The following is a 22,117-nucleotide window of genomic DNA, read 5'->3' as shown; positions in this document are numbered from 1 at the left end:
GGAAGAATGTTCCTTACATTGGTGATCAGTGGGAAGAATGTTCCTTACATTGGTGATCAGTGAGAAGAATGTTCCTTACATTGGTGATCAGTGAGAAGAATGTTCCTTACATTGGTGATCAGTGAGAAGAATGTTCCTTACATTGGTGATCAGTGAGAAGAATGTTCCTTACATTGGTGATCAGTGAGAAGAATGTTCCTTACATTGGTGATCAGTGGGAAGAATGTTCCTTACATTGGTGATCAGTGAGAAGAATGTTCCTTACATTGGTGATCAGTGAGAAGAATGTTCCTTACATTGGTGATCAGTGAGAAGAATGTTCCTTACATTGGTGATCAGTGAGAAGAATGTTCCTTACATTGGTGATCAGTGAGAAGAATGATCCTTACATTGGTGATCAGTGGGAAGAATGTTCCTTACATTGGTGATCGGTGGGAAGAATGTTCCTTACATTGGTGATCAGTGAGAAGAATGTTCCTTACATTGGTGATCAGTGAGAAGAATGTTCCTTACATTGGTGATCAGTGGGAAGAATGTTCCTTACATTGGTGATCAGTGAGAAGAATGTTCCTTACATTGGTGATCGGTGAGAAGAATGTTCCTTACATTGGTGATCAGTGAGAAGAATGTTCCTTACATTGGTGATCAGTGAGAAGAATGTTCCTTACATTGGTGATCAGTGGGAAGAATGATCCTTACATTGGTGATCAGTGGGAAGAATGTTCCTTACATTGGTGATCAGTGAGAAGAATGTTCCTTACATTGGTGATCAGTGAGAAGAATGATCCTTACATTGGTGATCAGTGAGAAGAATGTTCCTTACATTGGTGATCAGTGGGAAGAATGTTCCTTACATTGGTGATCAGTGGGAAGAATGTTCCTTACATTGGTGATCAGTGAGAAGAATGTTCCTTACATTGGTGATCAGTGGAGGAAGAATGTTCCTTACATTGGTGATCAGTGAGAAGAATGTTCCTTACATTGGTGATCAGTGAGAAGAATGTTCCTTACATTGGTGATCAGTGAGAAGAATGTTCCTTACATTGGTGATCAGTGAGAAGAATGTTCCTTACATTGGTGATCAGTGAGAAGAATGTTCCTTACATTGGTGATCAGTGAGAAGAATGTTCCTTACATTGGTGATCAGTGGGAAGAATGTTCCTTACATTGGTGATCAGTGAGAAGAATGTTCCTTACATTGGTGATCAGTGGGAAGAATGTTCCTTACATTGGTGATCAGTGGAGAAGAATGCTCCTTACATTGGTGATCAGTGAGAAGAATGTTCCTTACATTGGTGATCAGTGAGAAGAATGATCCTTACATTGGTGATCAGTGAGAAGAATGTTCCTTACATTGGTGATCAGTGAGGAAGAATGTTCCTTACATTGGTGATCAGTGAGAAGAATGTTCCTTACATTGGTGATCGGTGGGAAGAATGTTCCTTACATTGGTGATCAGTGGGAAGAATGTTCCTTACATTGGTGATCAGTGAGAAGAATGTTCCTTACATTGGTGATCAGTGGGAAGAATGTTCCTTACATTGGGGGTCAGTGGGGAGAATGTTCCTTACATTGGTGACCTTACATTGGTGATCAGTGGGAAAGAATGTTCCATACATTGGGGGGTCAGGGGGGAGAATGTTCCTTACATTGGTGACATTGGTGATCAGTGGGAAGAATGTTCCTTACATTGGTGATCAGTGAGAAGAATGTTCCTTACATTGGTGATCGGTGGGAAGAATGTTCCTTACATTGGTGATCAGTGGGAAGAATGTTCCTTACATTGGTGATCAGTGAGAAGAATGTTCCTTACATTGGTGATCAGTGAGAAGAATGTTCCTTACATTGGTGATCAGTGAGAAGAACGTTCCTTACATTGGTGATCAGTGAGAAGAATGTTCCTTACATTGGTGGTCAGGGGGGAGAATGTTCCTTACATTGGTGGTCAGGGGGGAGAATGACATATTATGATCATCTTACCGGCTCGGTCAGGGTGCTGTCCTTCTCTAAAAACTGAACTACACAATACGCCAGCTGGAAGAAAACAAACAAATCGGCATTAATAGTGACAATGGAACAGAAATCTGATCACAATGGAGATACATTTGTGGTCAGAACACATCAATCTTACAATAATTCTGCTCTTTTTTTAACCAATAGTTGAAACCATTTATAGGGTCACCCTACACCGACTCGCCCTCCGCTGGGAAGATTCCCCCTCCCCCCTCCGTTAGTTGTGGATTATCGTTATCAGGACAGGAATGACAAATCCAAGATGTGTCACCAGAACGCGTTGGGAAGGCTTCCTCTGCTATAGACGGCTGGTTGAGGGGTTTCCTGTCACTTCAGAACAGGAACACTCAAGAAAATAAAACTAACTGACAATATGGGCTCTAGATACACAATAAAGGGGCCCTCTGCCGTTGCCCATTCAGGGGAGAGTAGCGGTATCTGTAAAGCCCACCCACTTACTACTCACCTCTTCCGCCATCGCAGACACCAAAATACTTCGTATTTCGCGCTTCAGCAATCCAAACATGGAGCACAGGAAGAGCGAACGAGCGCCAAAAACTTTATTGTACCACGGACATTGGACATCATGTTCCCGCCATGGGAAACGGCTCTCCTGGCGCTTTCCACCACAATAGACTTAGTTGTAGAGAACAATGAGGTGAAATGCATCAGAGAGGGGGGCGGTTCTTACAGAGGAAACACGCTGCACACCAGGGGTCCCCAACCACGGGGGCTGTGACCAGTGCCAGTCCATGGCCTGTTGATGACCAAGCCGCGTGGCAGGAGGCTCGGGGTGATTGCGGTCCGGACAGGACCATCACAGACTGCGTTCTCCGCTCACCTCCTGCTGTGCGGCCACTTGAGTTGTGTAGGGGAGGTAGAGATTGGAATGGGGTCCTGCGATATAAGGGAATGGGGGGGGGGGGGGCATGACTGCAAGGGGCACACTGATAGAAGAAACTGATTGCTAGGGGCACTGTAATGTAAAGGGGGCTGAGGACACTGTGGGACTACTTTAAAAAAAGGGGGACGGCACTGTAAAGGGGGCTATGGACATTGATATAAATGGGGGACTGTGGTATGAAAGGGGGCTGAGTACAGACTATATGAATATTGCCCCCCCCTTGTGAACCTGTCCAGAAACTGGTCCCAGAAAGGTTGGGGACTGTGGCTGTGCCCTGCCGATGGCACAATAAGGGCTCATCTCTACTTTGCTTTGACGTTAACACACAATAAAATGCCCACCGCTTCTATCTGTGTTTTTGGCAGAAGGTGCATTTTATGCATTAAGATAAAAAGCCTTTTGTGTGCCCCTCCCCCATAACACTTACCTGAGCCTCATCTCTATCCAGCAATTTGCACTTGTGCCTCGACTATCTGGGACTCTCCCTCCTGATTGGCTGAGACACAGTAGTGGCGCCATTAGCTCCTGCTGCTCTCAGTTAGCCAATGAGGAGACAGAGGGGTCGGGGGCTCTGTGTCTGAATGGACACACACAGCTGAGGTTCCGGTGCCCCCGTAGGAAGCTACATGCTGTGGCGGCACTCGGCAGGGGGGAGGGGGGGGGGCAGAAGCGCCACAGAGGGAACCAAGGAGGATCTGGGCTGCGCTGTTCAAAACCCATTAAGGAGCCAGCGAGTATCAAGTTCGTTATTTTTTAACCACTTCAGCCCCGGAAAATTTACCCCCCCCCATGACCAGGTCGTTTTTTGCGATACGGCACTGCAATACTTTAACTGATAATTGCACGGCACTGTACTCAAATACAATTTATGTTCTTTTTTTCCCCACAAACAGAACTTTCTTTTGGTGGCATTTGATCGCCTCGGAGTTTATTTTTTGCGCTATAAACAAAAAAAAAGCAACAATTTTGAAAAAAAAAAATAAAAATGTTTTTTTACTTGCTGCTATAAAACATCCAATAAGTTCGAAAAAAAAAAAACTAATCAATTTAGGCCAATATGTGTTCTGCTACATATTTTGGGTAAAAAAAAAAATCCCAATGAGCGTATATTGATTCTCAGAAAAGTTACAGCACCTACCAACTATGGGATATATACTGGAATTTTTTTTATTAATTTCATTTTTTTTTTTTTAATATCAATGGCGGCGATCATCAATTTTTTAGCAGGAGTGCGACATTGCGGAGGAGAAATCAAACACCCGACACTTTTTTGGGGAGGAGTGATACGAATACAGTGATCAGTGCTAAAAACATGCACAGTCACCGTATTGATGACACTGGCAAGGAAGGGGTTAACAGGGGTGATCAAAGGGTTAAATGTGTCCCTGGGAGTAACCAAGTGTGGGGGAGGAGACCGCAATCTGCTTAGCAGAAACACAATATCTCGATTTTTTTCCCCTCTCTCAGAACGGCGGTCTGCCTCTCCAGAGAAGGATCGCGGGGTGGGGGGTGAATATCGGGCCTGCCGATTCGCTCTCGTTGTGTCCAATCACAGCAGGAGCAGGTCGCAGGGAACGCACGCGCCCCCCCCCCCCCCCCCAAACCTAGTGTACGAAATCACGTACAGGTACGCGATTTTGCGCAGGAGCAATATATATGTGTGGGGCGGTGCAGAAAAGGTTAAACCGATGAATACATTTGTCCGTTTATTTTTTGGATTTGTATTATAGCAGAAAAAAAAAAAATAAAATCACAATTGTCGCTTTCTTTTGTTTATAGCGCAAAAAATAAAAACCGCAGAGGTGATCAAATACCAACAAAAGAAATCTCTGTTTGTGGGGAGAGAAGGACGACAATTTTGTTTGTGTACAATTGTCAGTTAAAGTGGTGCAGTGCTGTGTTGCAAAAAATGGCCTGGTCATTAAAGGGGGGGGGGGGGGTAAAACCTTCTGGGGGCTGAAGTGGTTAATAATCGTGGCAGATACTGCGTGTGTGATGAGATCTCATACCTGTAATACCTCCAAAGCTAAGATAAAGCTGAATTAAAGCTTTTCAGAAGCTGCAGGTGCTTCAAGTGAGCGTTGTTATAGACTTCTATGGAGGCTTTGGAGATAAAGCGACAAGAAAGCGCCGTGGGGGGGGGGGGGGGGGATTATTATTGAAGTGAAGCAAAGCACAAGGAAGGTGTGAACAGGACTGTAAGGTAACCATTTTATTTGGTGACAGGAGCTTTGATTGGAGCTCAGAGAGCTGTGAAGTGGACCCCGCGTCCCCTAAAAGTATTCTGAGTGAAGAAATCAGCGTGTGGCCTGCCGTCATTTATTAGATTGTAAGCTCTTCTGAGCAGGGCCCTCTTCATCCTCTTGTATTTTATTGTACTATATCTGTATTGTCTCCTTTTTATATTGTAGAGCGCTGAGTAAATTGTTGGCGCCATATAAATCCTGTATAATAATTACGGATATGTGAACTATCCCTTTAAGGCGGGCCGATCCTCTTACAGGAATCCTAGAAAGGGGAAAGTTGTGAGTGAAGCCCCTCCCCCGACATTTAGAGACACGAAGGGAAGTACTTACCTGCGGATGGTAGACACTGAGGGACTTGACTTTGTGTAACGGTAATAACACCTTCAGCAGGAAGATCTTGTGCTCTTCTTTTAATGGTAAGGCAAAGCCATTAATTATACTGAAAAGACAGAAAATCAGAGAGAGGATCAGAATCATCGGAGGACCTCCTCCAGACTTGTAATAGAAATATTCTTCCCCCCCAAGTCTTATATATAAAACTCTCCTCCTCACCCCATCCAGATCATTACTACGGGGGGAGGGCAGACCATAGATGATAAAGAGAATTGCGCAATTTACCCATCACCTACTGAAGTGCCATTACAGTGGAAATAAAAAAAAAGTCCACACCCCCCTGTATACAGTATACCCTCCCCCTCCATGCAGACTAATACATGGAGGGTGCACCCTGCTCCCCTCCCCCTCCATGCAGATTAATACATGGAGGGTGCACCCTGCTCCCCCCTCCATGCAGACTAATACATCGAGGGTGCACCCTGCTCCCCCCTCCATGCAGACTAATACATGGAGGGTGCACCCTGCTCCCCTTTTGGTGATGTACTCACCAGATGTGTTTTACTGGAGGGAACAGAAAAAGACTCTTAAGCAGCTTTCCCGAAACAGCAACTCCCCAGACCTGGAGGGATGTGAGTGAGAAGAGGCTGCCAGCGCTTTTATATAGTGTGCGCTGCCCCCTCTGCCATTGGCTGCTATTATTATTCCATTCATTGGATTGGATGGCCTGGCGGAGAGGGGGCGGATCCTGTAGAGCAATGCTCGGTCTGTGCTGCATTGTGCGGGACGTGCCGCTGATTGGGGGGGGGGGGGAGCCCCGCAGAACCAATGTGCACCAATCACCTGTCACACCTCCAAGGGGATCTGCAGGCTTTACTTGTTAAAGGGAACCTGTCACTGAATTCTTCGAAAAATGGCACCAAAAAAATAAAATAAAAATCTATAATATTAACCGCTTCAGATTTTACCCCCCTTCCTGACCAGACCACTGCCTCTTACTAAATACCTTGGACTGTCTACTTTCCAAAAGGGGTCATTTGAGGGGGGAGGGGTACTTGTAATGTCCTGGCGTCAAGAAATGAGATTGGCCATCAGCATGGGGGGAGGGGGACTGACTGGAGGAGGAGAGAGATCGCTGTTCCTAATCACTAGCTCTCCTCCCCTGACAGAACGGGGATCTGCTTGTTTACACTGATCTGCCCGTCCCTGGAGCGATTGCGCGGTGGCTGGCAGACATCGAGTCCACCAGACCCGCTGGTGGGCTCCCCTCGCTCGTGCATGAGCGCACGCCCCCACAAATCGCCGTGTACGCGCCCGACGTACAATGACGGCGATTCGTGCAGGGGGGGGGGGGGGGGGCCAAGTTGACATATAACCTCCATTCATCCCTATGGAGAGAAGATCTACTATGTGTATCAGAAAGAGACAGATTGCTCCCCACAGGAGCGGGTGGAGATTTCTCTGCACATGTACAAAAGAAGCAGCTTCACCCCCCCCCTCCCCCGATCGTCATGTCACACAGGAAAACGATTTGAAGATGTAAAGTGCGGGAATCTTTGTCGGAGGATTGCTCTGTGTGTGGATGAGGACGGAGGAGATAACGGAGGTACCAACCTTCCCAGGATTTCCAGGAGCTCCGCTATGCCGTTGTGATGTTCCGTTTCATAAATAAACCTAAAAAAAATAATAAAACATTATCAGAAGAAGAAAAGGGTCAGGAGGCTGTTCAGCGTTATTTTCAGTGTTATAATTGCTGGACATCGATGGTGGCAACTGGTTAACGCATGGAAGGGATAAACCTTCTATAGCGCAGCCCCTCCCCCCCCTTTTCTTACATGAACGTGTTCTTTCCACAGCAGTTCCAGCCGCTGTCTCGGGTCCTGATTGGATAAGATTGATAGCAGCGCAGCCATTGGCTCCCCGCTGCTGTCAATCAAATCCAATGACGTGAGGGGTGGGGTCGAGTCCTGAAGTCTGTGACACGGGAGCGCGCCCACACGAGTGCCACCGAGGGAGAGCGGCTCTCCAATGGGGCACTCGAGAAGAGGAGGGGCCAGGAGCGCCACTGAGGGACCCCAGAAGAGGAGGATCGGGGCCAACTGCGCAGAGGAGGGAAGTATGATATGTTTGTTATTTTTTATTAAAAACTAACTTTTAGTTATCCCTTACGTTTAATCTGCTTATATTTTACCTTCCCTACACCCCCCCCCCCATCAACATGACGACATTTACAAAAAAAATATGTAAGGAGGAGGAGGAGTCTGGCACCCACCAACCACGGACCATGGGTGGGACACAGTTTCCTGCAAATACCGTATTTATCGGAGTAGAACGCACCCTAAATTTAAAGAGGGATGTGCCAGGAAAAAAAAAAACTACAATTTTAAATAACGGACTTTGAATCAAAATAAAAAAGGTCAGTGCCCGTCAATGCAGCCCAATCAGTGCCCGTCAATGCAGCCCAATCAGTGCCCGTCAATGCAGCCCGTCAGCGCAGGCCGATCAGTGCCCGTCAGCGCAGCCCAAACTTCAATGTTTAGAGAGACAATGTAACTTTGCCCATTCATCTCCTGTGTACCCGGCTCACAATCCGGGACATGTGACATGCCAGGAGCCGCTCAGGAGGCGGGACCAGGCGTGACTGCGAGCCGAGTACACAGGAGACCCCGGCTCTGCCTAATCTGGCGGTGCTCGCCCCCTCCTATAGGTATACAGTAAATCCTCGGTTTGAGAGTAACTTGGTTTGAGAGCGTTTTGCAAATCAAGCAAAATTCTTAAATAAATGTTGTCTTGATATACGAGTAACATCACAACTGAGTATAGAAGAGAAGAGAGGAGGGCGCCTCTAAGTGTAGCAATATGGTTACATTTAGTGAAGGTACGACATTTAGCAGCGGATCGCTACACTTAGAGGCTCCCTCCTCTTCTTTTTTATACTCTGTCGCTCCTGCCGGATTTTGTTTCTAATCCCCTTGTGGAGGATTCCATGTGTGGACGGACATTTTATGGCTACACAACCAATCACATTGCTAGAATCTTTTTATATGGACTATAAACTGAAGGACCTATAAACGATTGTGGAACGAATCCTCTGAGTTTCCATTGTTTCTTATGAGGAAATTTGCTATGATAAAGCCTTTAATAATACAATTTCCCCTCGCCTTCATCCTCATTACACCGGGGCTGATGACTGCACCTGGCTTCTGTCTGGTAGATGTACCCGGTGAGATGGAGACACGGAGGAGTTTACAGAAGAGTGATCCACACTCCATACATACACAGGCTGGACGCAGCAGCCAGGCAGTCAGCATTTTCAGAAGGGTGCACATTGCAGCCTTATCCCTCCCTATAATACAGAGATGACCAGAGAAGACGATCGTCTTATTAGAACGTGTCGCACTCAGACCAACGTTCTGTCCGATATTTCTGATATTTCCAAGCCGGGGCCCCCCCAGGGATAAGTGCAGTGTATACGGCCTCCATACCTGTATTCCATCTCCAATCTGTACTGCCCCTCACCCGCCAGGTGCAGAGATACAACCCGCATCGTACTTCCCCGCCCAAGTTGGTAAAAATGAGAAGAGAGATCATAAGTCCGGCATTCTTCCCAGAACAGGCAGAAAGCTCGGCTGTGTGGGGGAGGGAAGGAGCTTACTGAACATTTTTATTAAAAACATAAAAAAAAAAAAAAAAAAAAAAGACAGAAGTGGTGTGTCTGGTTATAAAAAAAATAATAAAAAAAAGGTTTAATAGTCGCCTTCAATCTGTATCGGTGAGCCGCAGTACCCACATCTGCCACAAGATGTCCTCAGACACACAGCATCACCCAACCCGTTTGCTACGGAAGTGACGTTCAGTCGCCACCATCTTGCTACACCCCACACTCGTCCACAGTAAGGATACAGAGGAGGAAAGCGGACATCTTGCTACACCCACTGGAGTTTTGCATTTTTCACGTATTTATAACAGTAAACTGCGTTTATATAGTGAAATACAGGACTTACCACGCCGTCTGACTGGTTAGATGTTGAATTTTAAAAGCAGCGGCAACTCTGCTCATCTCACAGGTTTAGTAATCAGACAGAAGTTCTCTGCTTTTAAAATTCAATATCTAACCAATCAGACAGAATTCTAAGTCCTGCATTTCACTATAGAAACTCACTTTACTGTTATAAATATGTGTAAAATACAAAACTCCGTTGGGTGTAACAAGATGGCCGCTTTCCCCCTTATTACTGTGGACGAGTGTGGGGTGGAGCAAGATGGCAGCGATGGAACGTCACTTCCATAGCAAACTGCGCTGGGTCGCCGAATATGTCATTACAGCGACTCACTGTTTCTAACAGCATCTCAAAACAACAAGTTCTGCCCTCTTAACACCCACGGCTCTACACACCGATAAAGCTCCTCCCACTGATCATACCGACAAGCCGCTCCTTAACACAGTGTGCCGACAGCTCTCCTCCATAGATACAGCAATATTCTCTGCTTTGCCTTGCTAACACTGCCCTGTCCTGATCCTGTCCGACACACGAAGGCCGGCTGAATGATGGGCACTGCTGAGGCTGCATTGATCTCCTGTACCATGCCTGCAGTCCCTGACCGTCCCCTGTACCATGCCTGCAGTCCCTGACCGTCCCCTGTACCATGCCTGCAGTCCCTGACCGTCCCCTGTACCATGCCTGCAGTCCCTGACCGTCCCCTGTACCATGCCTGCAGTCCCTGACCGTCCCCTGTACCATGCCTGCAGTCCCTGACCGTCCCCTGTACCATGCCTGCAGTCCCTGACCGTCCCCTGTACCATGCCTGCAGTCCCTGACCGTCCCCTGTACCATGCCTGCAGTCCCTGACCGTCCCCTGTACCATGCCTGCAGTCCCTGACCGTCCCCTGTACCATGCCTGCAGTCCCTGACCGTCCCCTGTACCATGCCTGCAGTCCCTGACCGTCCCCTGTACCATGCCTGCAGTCCCTGACCGTCCCCTGTACCATGCCTGCAGTCCCTGACCGTCCCCTGTACCATGCCTGCAGTCCCTGACCGTCCCCTGTACCATGCCTGCAGTCCCTGACCGTCCCCTGTACCATGTCTGCAGTCCCTGACCGTCTCCTGTACCATGCCTGCAGTCCCTGACCGTCCCCTGTACCATGCCTGCAGTCCCTGACCGTCTCCTGTACTATGTCATGTTATTGGCACCTTTAGTCCAAGAAAGGTCAGGAAAAATGCATTGCATCATGTTCTCACTCTGCGACCATCTCTTGTATCATGTCTGCAGTCGCCCCATACGTCATCATCCCCCTACCGCCCCATACATCATCATCCCCCTACCGCCCCATACATCATCATCCCCCTACCGCCCCATACATCATCATCCCCCTACCGCCCCATACATCATCATCCCCCTACCGCCCCATACATCATCATCCCCCTACCGCCCCATACATCATCATTCCCCCTACCGCCCCATACATCATCATTCCCCCTACCGCCCCATACATCATCATTCCCCCTACCGCCCCATACATCATCATTCCCCCTACCGCCCCATACATCATCATTCCCCCTACCGCCCCATACATCATCATTCCCCCTACCGCCCCATACATCATCATCCCCCTACCGCCCCATACATCATCATCCCCCTACCGCCCCATACATCATCATTCCCCCTACCGCCCCATACATCATCATCCCCCTACCGCCCCATACATCATCATCCCCCTACCGCCCCATACATCATCATCCCCCTACCGCCCCATACATCATCATCCCCCTACCGCCCCATACATCATCATCCCCCTACCGCCCCATACATCATCATCCCCCTACCGCCCCATACATCATCATCCCCCTACCGCCCCATACGTCATCATCCCCCTACCGCCCCATACATCATCATCCCCCTACCGCCCCATACATCATCATCCCCCTACCGCCCCATACATCATCATCCCCCTACCGCCCCATACATCATCATCCCCCTACCGCCCCATACATCATCATTCCCCCTACCGCCCCATACATCATCATTCCCCCTACCGCCCCATACATCATCATTCCCCCTACCGCCCCATACATCATCATTCCCCCTACCGCCCCATACATCATCATCCCCCTACCGCCCCATACATCATCATCCCCCTACCGCCCCATACATCATCATTCCCCCTACCGCCCCATACATCATCATTCCCCCTACCGCCCCATACATCATCATCCCCCTACCGCCCCATACATCATCCCCCTACCACCCCATACATCATCATCCCCCTACCACCCAATACATCATCATCATCATCATCCCCCTACCACCCCATACATCATCCCCCTACCACCCCATACATCATCCCCCTACCACCCCATACATCATCCCCCTACCGCCCCATACATCATCATCCCCCTACCGCCCCATACATCATCCCCCTACCGCCCCATACATCATCCCCCTACCGCCCCATACATCATCCCCCTACCGCCCCATACATCATCCCCCTACCGCCCCATACATCATCCCCCTACCGCCCCATACATCATCATCCCCCTACCGCCCCATATATCATGGATATATGGTGAAGAGAGAAGGTAAAATATAAGCAGAATAAATGGCAGCTCTTTTGTACTCCTCTTACCAGGACTCCTCTCCTCAGTGCTTATGATGAGAATGAGGGCTGGAATTCGGAAGGACGGGTACACAAGTCCCATACATCCCATTGATGGAATTTTCCTTTCACACGGGCCATCGGTTTTCCAGGTGGACCCGTTAGGATGGTCCATGCATCCCAATGGATAGGTGGGAGTAAATGACTTGTGTCCGTTTACACCCACCTCCCTCCGGGTCCAAATCCGATCCACTGAAAAAATACAGAAGGGGATCCCATCCTCCCCTATTTAGGGGGATTGGAGTGTAGTGTGGTGTATACAGACCGGCGGCGTCCGTATACTCCCAGCCATCCATAGAGCAGAGCAAGCGCCATCTGTGCTACAGAAACTAGGAGGAGCTGTGATCAGAAGGGGATCAGGGAGCCGATCGAATGATTGAATGGAATCTTCTATATCAGGAGATACAATGTTACATCCGACGGGACAATCCTGCGTCCTCCAGGAGGAAAATTCCTGACATGGAGTCCGGATGGATGTGATCACACAGCACAGACACTCAGCCGATCACCTACCTATAAAATATATTATTGATTTGCTTCCTTATGTAAGCGCGAAGGCCTAAAAATTTGCCGTAGATTCGGTGCAGAGTCGTCTTCAGGAAATCTCGCTCTCTGGGGTCTTCACTGTCGAAGAGTTCCAACAACTGAGGAGGGGGGAGGGGAGAAAAATCACAGGATTACAACACGTCATAACGCCACCACCAGCTATTACCAGAGGAAAACTCCCCCAGACGTACCTGAAGAACAAACTTCTGATCGATGTATTTCTTCGCTACGTTCGGCTGGAAATCCGGAGACTCCAAAAATCGCAGGAAAAACTCGTATACAAGCTGCAAAGACACCAAATACAAAACGTCAGTCCAGGAAACGCCGAAATGACAGAATCATAGGGGCCGGGTCACACAAAGTGCGCCGACCGGCGGCTTCCTACACTGGAAGAACCTCAATCACCGCTAGCGATAAGGAGACGGCCGCATCCGAATCCCTATCTATGGGAGGGGCCATCGTCCTCAGATAGAAAAGATACAGGAGGGACGCTACAGATTACACCACTAATATCGATTGTTTTCTGTGTGCTCCAATCACACTGCAGCACAGGCTGGAGGTGAAATACAATCCAGACATCTCATCACAGCAGACAGGGGGCGCCACATGACACTAAAACACACAGTAGATAACAAAAGTAAGTACACTCCTCACATTTGTGTAAATCTTTTCATGCGACAACACTAAATTACACGTGTCTACAATGTAAAGTAGTGAGTGTTGGGCCCGACAGGCGGTCTGACCGGACGCAGCCGCCGTTCCTATGCTGACAGGCGGTCTGACCGGACGCAGACGCTGTTCCTATGCTGACAGGCGGTCTGACCGGACGCAGACGCTGTTCCTATGCTGACAGGCGGTCTGACCGGACGCAGACGCCGTTCCTATGCTGACAGGCGGTCTGACCGGACGCAGCCGCCGTTCCTATGCTGACAGGCGGTCTGACCGGACGCAGCCGCCGTTCCTATGCTGACAGGCGGTCTGACCGGACGCAGCCGCCGTTCCTATGCTGACAGGCGGTCTGACAGGACGCAGACGCCGTTCCCATTCCGACAGGCGGTCTGACCGGACGCAGACGCCGTTCCTATTCCGACAGGCGGTCTGACCGGATGCAGACGCTGCTCCTATGCTGACAGGCGGTCTGACCGGACACAGCTGCCGTTCCTATTCTGACAGGCGGTCTGACCGGACGCAGCCGCCGTTCCTATTCTGACAGGCGGTCTGACCGGACGCAGACGCCGTTCCTATTCTGACAGGCGGTCTGACCGGACGCAGCCGCCGTTCCTATTCTGACAGGCGGTCTGACCGGACGCAGCCGCCGTTCCTATGCTGACAGGCGGTCTGACAGGACGCAGACGCCGTTCCCATTCCGACAGGCGGTCTGACCGGACGCAGACGCCGTTCCTATTCCGACAGGCGGTCTGACCGGACGCAGACGCTGTTCCTATGCTGACAGGCGGTCTGACCGGACACAGCTGCCGTTCCTATTCTGACAGGCGGTCTGACCGGACGCAGCCGCCGTTCCTATTCTGACAGGCGGTCTGACCGGACGCAGCCGCCGTTCCTATTCTGACAGGCGGTCTGACCGGACGCAGATGCCGTTCCTATTCTGACAGGCGGGCTGACCGGACGCAGACGCCGTTCCTATTCTGACAGGCGGTCTGACCGGACGCAGCCGCCGTTCCGCTGGCAGTTTCCTGCACGTTTGCTCAGTTTATGGCCAGCTTGGCCTGTGCAGCGTTTGTGCCACTAGGTGGTGCTGTTATTCCATCTGGATATGAACTCCCTGAGTTTTCCTCTCTGTAGTTTCTAGTAGTAGTGACGTTTCCAGGGCCTCGTCGTTTACACCCGCTTTTTTTTTTAAATGCTGTTACCACTACTGGAAGATTTACCATGACCAGGCTGATTTTTGCGATAAGGCACCGCGTTACTTTAGCTGACAATTTTGCGGTTGTGTGAAGTTGTATAATTATATAAAATAAAATTTGTGTCCTTTTTTCCCCCACAAATAGAGCTCTCTTTTGGTGGTATTTGATCCCCTCTGTGGTTTTTTTTTATTTATTTTTTTAATAATCTAATTTCTTCATGAATTTTTTCCAATATATGTATTCTGCTACATATTCTTGGTATTAAAAAAAAAAAAAAAAAAAAAAAAAAAAACCAGCAGGACTGCAATATTGCGGTGGACAATCTGACACTTTGTGGGGACCAGTGACAAAAACATACACTATCACTGTACTGACACTGGCCCGGGAAGGGGTTAACATTTAGGGGAATTGGAATGGTTAAATGGGTGCCTAGGTTGTACTTACTCACTGCAGGGGAGGTGCTTTGATTAGGGGAAGGCCACGTTCCTGCTTAGCAGAAACACAGGATCAATGCCTTACTTACTGACAGAACGGCGATCTGCCTTGTTTACATAGGCCGATTGTTCTGCCTGTGTCATCGGTGGGTGCCGGTGCCCTATCGAGAAAAGCCCTCTGACAAAAAATGCCTCCGATGGGTCCGTGCATGTGCAGTAGGCAACATCACTCCAGCTTACATGTTGATCAGCTGGCATGATGCCAACACGGCGCATGCGCAGATCATCGGAGGCTGTAATTGATGATCTGCTAAGCGCTGGGGGAGAAAGTAATTGTCAGACTCTGCCTCACTATTGCAGGGCGGGCTGTGGGTGCAGAGTGGGGTGAGACCGCGTATCGCTGGATCATAAACAGTATAGAAAATTATGTTTAATGTGTTACATCTCTATACCTGCAAAAGGGGCCGCTGTTCTGTCAAGAGAGCCAACTCATCAAAATCTCCAATTACATCACTTCCGGTGACTCTCTAGCAAAGTGATGGGGAACCTCGGCACCCCAAATGTTTTGAAACTACATTTCCCATGATGCTCCTACACTCTGCATTGTTGTGGAGCATCATGGGAAATGTTGTGCCAAAACATCTGGGGGTGCCGAGGTTCCCCATCACTGCTCTAGCAGCTTTAATTGCAGATTTCAATGAGTTACCCGTTTTCAGAGAAGACCGGCAGTGTATACACCATGGTACACAATATGACTAAACGTTGTTAGTCCGCCCGCTAATAACCAACATGGCCGCCTCTAAGGCCATGTCAACTTTGTCCTCCTTACCCGGTGTTGCGGGAAGACAGGCAGCTCGCCGTGAACCGCAGAGCATGCGGCGCCGGTGTTCTGTGAAAACGGGCAACTCATCTAAATCTGCCATGACAGCTGGTTGAAGAGTCCCGGAAATGACAATCGGAGATATGGACGAGTTGGCTCTTTGGACAGAACAGCGGCCCCTTCTGGAGAGGTAATACATTAAACATAAATTGCCTATACTGTTTATATTCCAGCATTACACTGTCTCACCCCGCTCTGCACATGCTCAGTTGCTCTTCATTTTCTGGCACTGCTGGAGAGTCACCAGAAGTGATGTGATTGGAGGATTTTGACAGAACGCCGGCCCCGGTGTCATCTATCAGGACTTAAAGGAGAAGTACGGGGGAAAGCTCGTTTGGCTGCGACTTCTATGGATCACAGGAATGCAGTTCATTTTGCACTCATGTGACCCATTTTCAGCAGAGCGTGGTCTGAAGTCTGCTCTCCGCTGAGGTCACAGAAGTCGGTCCAGGGTCGGGCGTCATCGTGGAGTTGGGATCAGACACCTGGCTCAGCCTCTCAGAGAGCCGATGAGAGCCTCAGCTGGCCACCCCCCCCCCCCCCCCCCCAATAACCCAGCAAAGCAGAGAGCTGTGACCGACAATCGTCAGCTCTCTGCTCAGGGAGCTTTGAGAACTGAGCGACTGGCTGTGGTCAATCACTCGGTTCTCCACGCTAAAGGTCCCGGGGGACAGATGCAGCATCCACCTAGGGAAGTATAATAAAAAAAAAAAACACACAGAAAACCCCAAATTTCTCTTTGAATTTTCTGACTAAAGTTCTACTTTATGATGTGTCTGAAAGATCCAAACCAGAGCAGCCGGAAGCGTGATAATAAATCAGGTGGAAGTACATACCTGTAGGTGTGGCCACGCGGCTTCTAACGTCGGCTCGTCTTCCTCCGGATCAAACTCGGCTCCGGTGGGGTTGGAGGAGGGGGGTAACGTCCGGAACATGTTCACTGCAAACTAAACAGACGGGATTTATTAAAATAAATAAAAAGCGAGTGAAAGATAAAACCCGTCCAATCCCAACCACAATCTGATCTGATTACAGAGCTGCTTTATTATTGGCCGAGGAGTTCTATCAGATCCCTCCAACCTAAAATACTAATTGCCAATCTGAAGGCCTCTATATTTCAGATTTCTGGGACTGTTGGCACACAACTTCTGGGGGCTCTGCGTCAGGTCGGGGGCAACTTGGGTTCTCTAACTTAAGAGTACTTCCTGGATGGAAGATTTCCTGCCAAGCCCCTTTATTATGACTGATAGCCTTACTAGATGCCCACAGAGAGCTCAGGCTCTTCACCCAGCACACATGGGCATATCAGGGCATACAGAGTACCTGAGAAGTGGGCAACTGGTGCTCAATCTACTGCTCTACAGGGGCAGGTATGTGGGAGATTGTGACATTTGCACTGCAGGAAGGAGAGGAGTCTTAGCAATTCTGTTACTGAGAGCAGTAGGTCCAACTCTGGAGCCCATCGGCCCTCATGTACACAGACGCTTAGCAACACCCATGTGATGGATACATAAAATACCCAGCATTCTCTGGCTCCCATACTGTGTAGCAATACCAATATAAGTTGATGGTTGTACTAGGGGGTCATGCTCAGGCCTCTACCCCCGCATACATGTATAGTACTTCTCCCTGAACGTGGCACTTCTGCATTCTGTGAGAAGCAGGATACACATCTGCGGTAAATGGGGAGGCAGAAGTCATTGCCAACACAAAGCCAAGCTCACAACCCAGAATGTACAAGCATATCAGGGCACCAGAAGACGTTGCAGATTGATGACGAAACACATAGGAAGGGACTTCTGGGTGACGCCAAAGTCACAGCTTGGAACGCACATTGGTGAATGCGACACTTCAGTTTTAAACAGATGGTTTATGATGTTTGTATGCAAGTGCAATACCTTGATCTACTCTTATTACCGTATTTATCAGCGTATAACACACACACATTCATTTTAAGAGGGAGGTTTCAGGAAAAAAATAAAATTCTAAATAAGGAACTTTGAAGCAAAATAAGGATCAGTGCCTATCTACAGCCTCCCCATTGCCATCGATGCAGCAGCCTCCCCAATGCCATCGATGCAGCAGCCTCCCCAATGCCATCGATGCAGCAGCCTCATCAATGCCATCGATGCAGCAGCCTCATCAATGCCATCGATGCAGCAGCCTCATCAATGCCATCGATGCAGCAGCCTCATCAATGCCATCGATGCAGCAGCCTCATCAATGCCATCGATGCAGCAGCCTCATCAATGCCATCGATGCAGCAGCCTCATCAATGCCATCGATGCAGCAGCCTCATCAATGCCATCGATGCAGCAGCCTCATCAATGCCATCGATGCAGCAGCCTCATCAATGCCATCGATGCAGCAGCCTCATCGATGCAGCAGCCTCATCAATGCCATCGATGCAGCAGCCTCATCAATGCCATCGATGCAGCAGCCTCATCAATGCAGCAGCCTCATCAATGCCATCGATGCAGCAGCCTCATCAATGCCCATCTGCAGCCTAGAGGGGACAGGGAGGGGGCAGGATGAGCGACGACAGATTGCATACAGTGAGAATCTTCATGATAAACAGAACAGTGGTCCAATGGCGGCCCAGGAGACGGAACTTCCTATTACAGAGGCCGCCAAGTAAACAGGAGATTCTCACTGTATGTAATCTGACAGCGCTCGTCCCGCCCCCTCCCTGTACCCTCTAAGGCAGCAAAAATTGAAGTATTGGCGTATAACAGGCACACACTATTTACAACCGATTTTCATGGTGAAAAAGTGTTAAGCCAATAAATACAGTATACACTTTAAAAGCCTCCCCCTCCCTTTATAGCAACATTTGCGGCACCTTTTCTTGGGCTATAAGAGGCATTCCAGAAGACCTTTGTAAGCTGGAGGCTGAGCTCACAGGAATCCAACCGGAGCACTTTCACCTTGCTTGGTGACACAAGAGGTCACATCTTCTAGATTGTAAGCTCTCAGGATCAGGGCCCTCCCAATCCCTCCTGTATTGATAATGTCCTGTCTGCCCTCGTGTTGTAAAGTGCCGCACAAACTGCCGGCACCATATAAATCCTGTATAATAATAACTTGGTGAGTGCCGGGCGTACATTGGGGGGCTACGAGGGTCTGGAGGAATTCCATCGCAGAGCACTTTATTTTGATGAACCTGATTGGATGACGTCTGGAGTGAAATGGATTGAACGGTTTGGTAGTGTGTGGACACGCCCACTTGCACTATATGTTATATTGTATCATATGATCTATATATCTTGTTTATATTGATTGAATTTTTTTTTTTTAGAAAATAGGCAGCGCTGAATCCCTAACCTCTTGGCGCTGAGGGCACGGAAAACACGTGGCCTCTTGGCAGGCGGGTCTTGGCACCTTGCGGCCGCATATTTGAATGCGATAACGCAAAATACAGCTGTGCCAAGAGCGCCCTGGCACATTAAATGGTGGCTAACAGAAAGCGCCTTGCTCGCTATTTGCGGTCTGATCATGTGATGGAATAAAGAACACTAAATAGATTAACCACATGACCATAAGCCCCACCCTCCCAACATTCTGAACCCCTTAGAGGGCCGGCTGGCGCCAGCTCCAAGGGGTAACAAATATTTTTATACCGTACTAGTCCTTGTACTTACCTTCCATTTACTCGACTGCCATTCAGGGACTTCAAAGTACGTGGGAGCATGTGACTATCAGGCTCCTCCCAGAACGCAGTGCTAGGTTTATGAGCAGCCAATCATCAGGCTGCAGCAATCGCATGTGACCCAGAGCAACTGAATTTGTATTTTTTTTTTTTTAGGAAGGGCTCCGGATCACAGACAAGTGGAAATACAAGTGCAGGAGGATGTGCAGACACCAAGAGATCTACAGTGCTGGATCAGGCAAGTGTCTTCCACTTTACGCGTTTCATGTGTCTTCATTTAACCTTTTCCAGAACCAATGCAGATTTCTCGGCTTTCCTTCATTCGCCTCCTCCAGTCTTCCAGAGACCAGAGCTGAACATCGGCCTCAGTTCTCCAGAGATCCGAATGAGAGAATCCCCCCTACAAGAGATGAGACAAACTCCCCCCCATATCAGGATTCCAACTTTGAGATCCTGAGCTCAACATACCCACTCCATACCAATAAAAACCTGACAGAGCTTAGAACCCTTCCCTAATTTATAGAGAAATAAAAAGGTTTGGCTCCACCCCAAACTCGCTCATCCATGTCTTTATGGACCTTGCTTTGTGCCCTGGTTCAAACCATTTGGTGGATGGGGGGGGGGGGGGGGGGATTATGGTGTGGGGGTGGAGGAGGGGGGGGGTTATGGTGTGGGGGTGGAGGGAGAATTATGGTGTGGGCTTGTTTTTCAGGGGTTGGTTTGGCCCCTTAGTTCCAGTGAAGGGAACTCTTAAGGTGTCAGCATACCAAGACATTTTAGACAATTTCATGCTCCCAACTTTGTGGGAGGAGTTTGGGGACGGCCTCTTCCTGTTCCAACATGACTGCCCACCAGAGCACAAAGCAAGGTCCATAAAGACATGGATGAGCGAGCTTGGTGTGGAGGAGGAACTTGACTGGCCTGCACAGAGTCCTGTCCTCAACCTGAACATCTTTGGGATGAATTGGAGCGGAGACTGCGAGCCAGGCCTTTTCATCCAACATCAGTGCCTGGCCTCACAAATGCTCTTCTGGAAAAATGGTTAAACTTCCCCATAGACACCCTCCTAAACCTTGTGGACGGCCGTCCCAGAAGAGGTGAAGCTTTTATAGCTGCAAAGGGCCAACTCAAGCAAAAGTTATAGCGTCCACAAAACAGGGGATAGATTTATGGTATTTATATTTTTTTTTTTACTAGTAACGGTGGCGATCAGTGATTTTGAAAATCGAGACTGCGACATTGCAGCGGACAGATCAGACACTTTTGACACATTTTTTGGACCACTGACATTTATACAGCAATCAGTGCTATAAAAATGCATTGATTACTGTATGAAGGTCACTGGCAGGGAAAGGTATAACACTAGGCGATCAAGGGGTTAAATGTGTTCCCTGGGTGTGTTTCTTACTGTGGGGGGAATGTGAGGAGAAGCCAGATCATTGTTCCCAGAAAGAAGGAACAGACAGACAAATCGGTCTCTCCTCTCCTGACAGAAGCGGGATTTGTGTGTTTACACAAACTATTCACAAATGCCCATTCAGTCTCTCGTTCTCATGACCGCGCAGTGGGCAGGCCTGCTCCAGCCGTTAAAGGGCTGATGTACAGCTACAGGGATTGTGGGAGAGAGCCGACCTGCCGCTGTACTGTAGAATAATCCCTTTTATACCTATTACAAGGAATGTAAACATCCCTTGTGATAGAAATAAGAGATGACGGGTCCTCTTTATGGAGATCCCATGTAATAGAAATAAGAGATGACAGGTCCTCTTTATGGAGATCATGTAATAGAAATAAGAGATGACGGGTCCTCTTTATGGAGATCATGTAATAGAAATAAGAGATGACAGGTCCTCTTTATGGAGATCATGTAATAGAAATAAGAGATGACAGGTCCTCTTTATGGGGATCATGTAATAGAAATAAGAGATGACGGGTCCTCTTTATGGAGATCATGTAATAGAAATAAGAGATGACGGGTCCTCTTTATGGAGATCATGTAATAGAAATAAGAGATGACGGGTCCTCTTTATGGAGATCATGTAATAGAAATAAGAGATGACGGGTCCTCTTTATGGGGATCTCATGTAATAGAAATAAGAGATGACGGGTCCTCTTTATGGGGATCTCATGTAATAGAAATAAGAGATGACGGGTCCTCTTTATGGAGATCTCATGTAATAGAAATAAAAGATGACGGGTCCTGTTTATGGAGATCTCATGTAATAGAAATAAGAGATGACAGGTCCTCTTTATGGAGATCATGTAATAGAAATAAGAGATGACAGGTCCTCTTTATGGATCTCATGTAATAGAAATAAGAGATGACGGGTCCTCTTTATGGAGATCTCATGTAATAGAAATAAGAGATGACAGGTCCTCTTTATGGAGATCATGTAATAGAAATAAGAGATGACAGGTCCTCTTTATGGAGATCATGTATAGAAATAAGAGATGACAGGTCCTCTTTATGGAGATCATGTATAGAAATAACAGATGACAGGTCCTCTTTATGGGGATCATGTAATAGAAATAAGAGATGACGGGTCCTCTTTATGGAGATCTCATGTAATAGAAATAAGAGATGACAGGTCC

The 22,117-nt window shown here is 48.4% G+C and overlaps 1 protein-coding gene across 1 annotated transcript in view; it reads right to left on the bottom strand.

Annotated features, from left to right (window-relative positions):
* Positions 1–22,117, bottom strand: part of PPP2R5C (protein phosphatase 2 regulatory subunit B'gamma) — a 78,294-nt gene that overhangs the window by 45,298 nt on the left and 10,879 nt on the right. Inside the window, exons 2-7 of the mRNA XM_077466646.1 lie at positions 16,713–16,823; positions 12,889–12,981; positions 12,665–12,795; positions 7,111–7,170; positions 5,494–5,602; positions 1,981–2,034 (exon numbers count right to left, since the gene is read on the bottom strand). Coding sequence (XP_077322772.1) covers positions 1,981–2,034; positions 5,494–5,602; positions 7,111–7,170; positions 12,665–12,795; positions 12,889–12,981; positions 16,713–16,823 — 558 coding nt within the window. The remainder of the gene's footprint in view (positions 1–1,980; positions 2,035–5,493; positions 5,603–7,110; positions 7,171–12,664; positions 12,796–12,888; positions 12,982–16,712; positions 16,824–22,117) is intronic.

Source organism: Lithobates pipiens, unplaced genomic scaffold, assembly GCF_037356315.1.
Source record: "Lithobates pipiens isolate NorthernLeopardFrog02 unplaced genomic scaffold, aLitPip1_a1.2 Scaffold_37, whole genome shotgun sequence".
Taxonomy (NCBI): Eukaryota; Metazoa; Chordata; class Amphibia; order Anura; family Ranidae; genus Lithobates; species Lithobates pipiens.
This window is presented reverse-complemented; position numbering and strand designations above follow the sequence as displayed.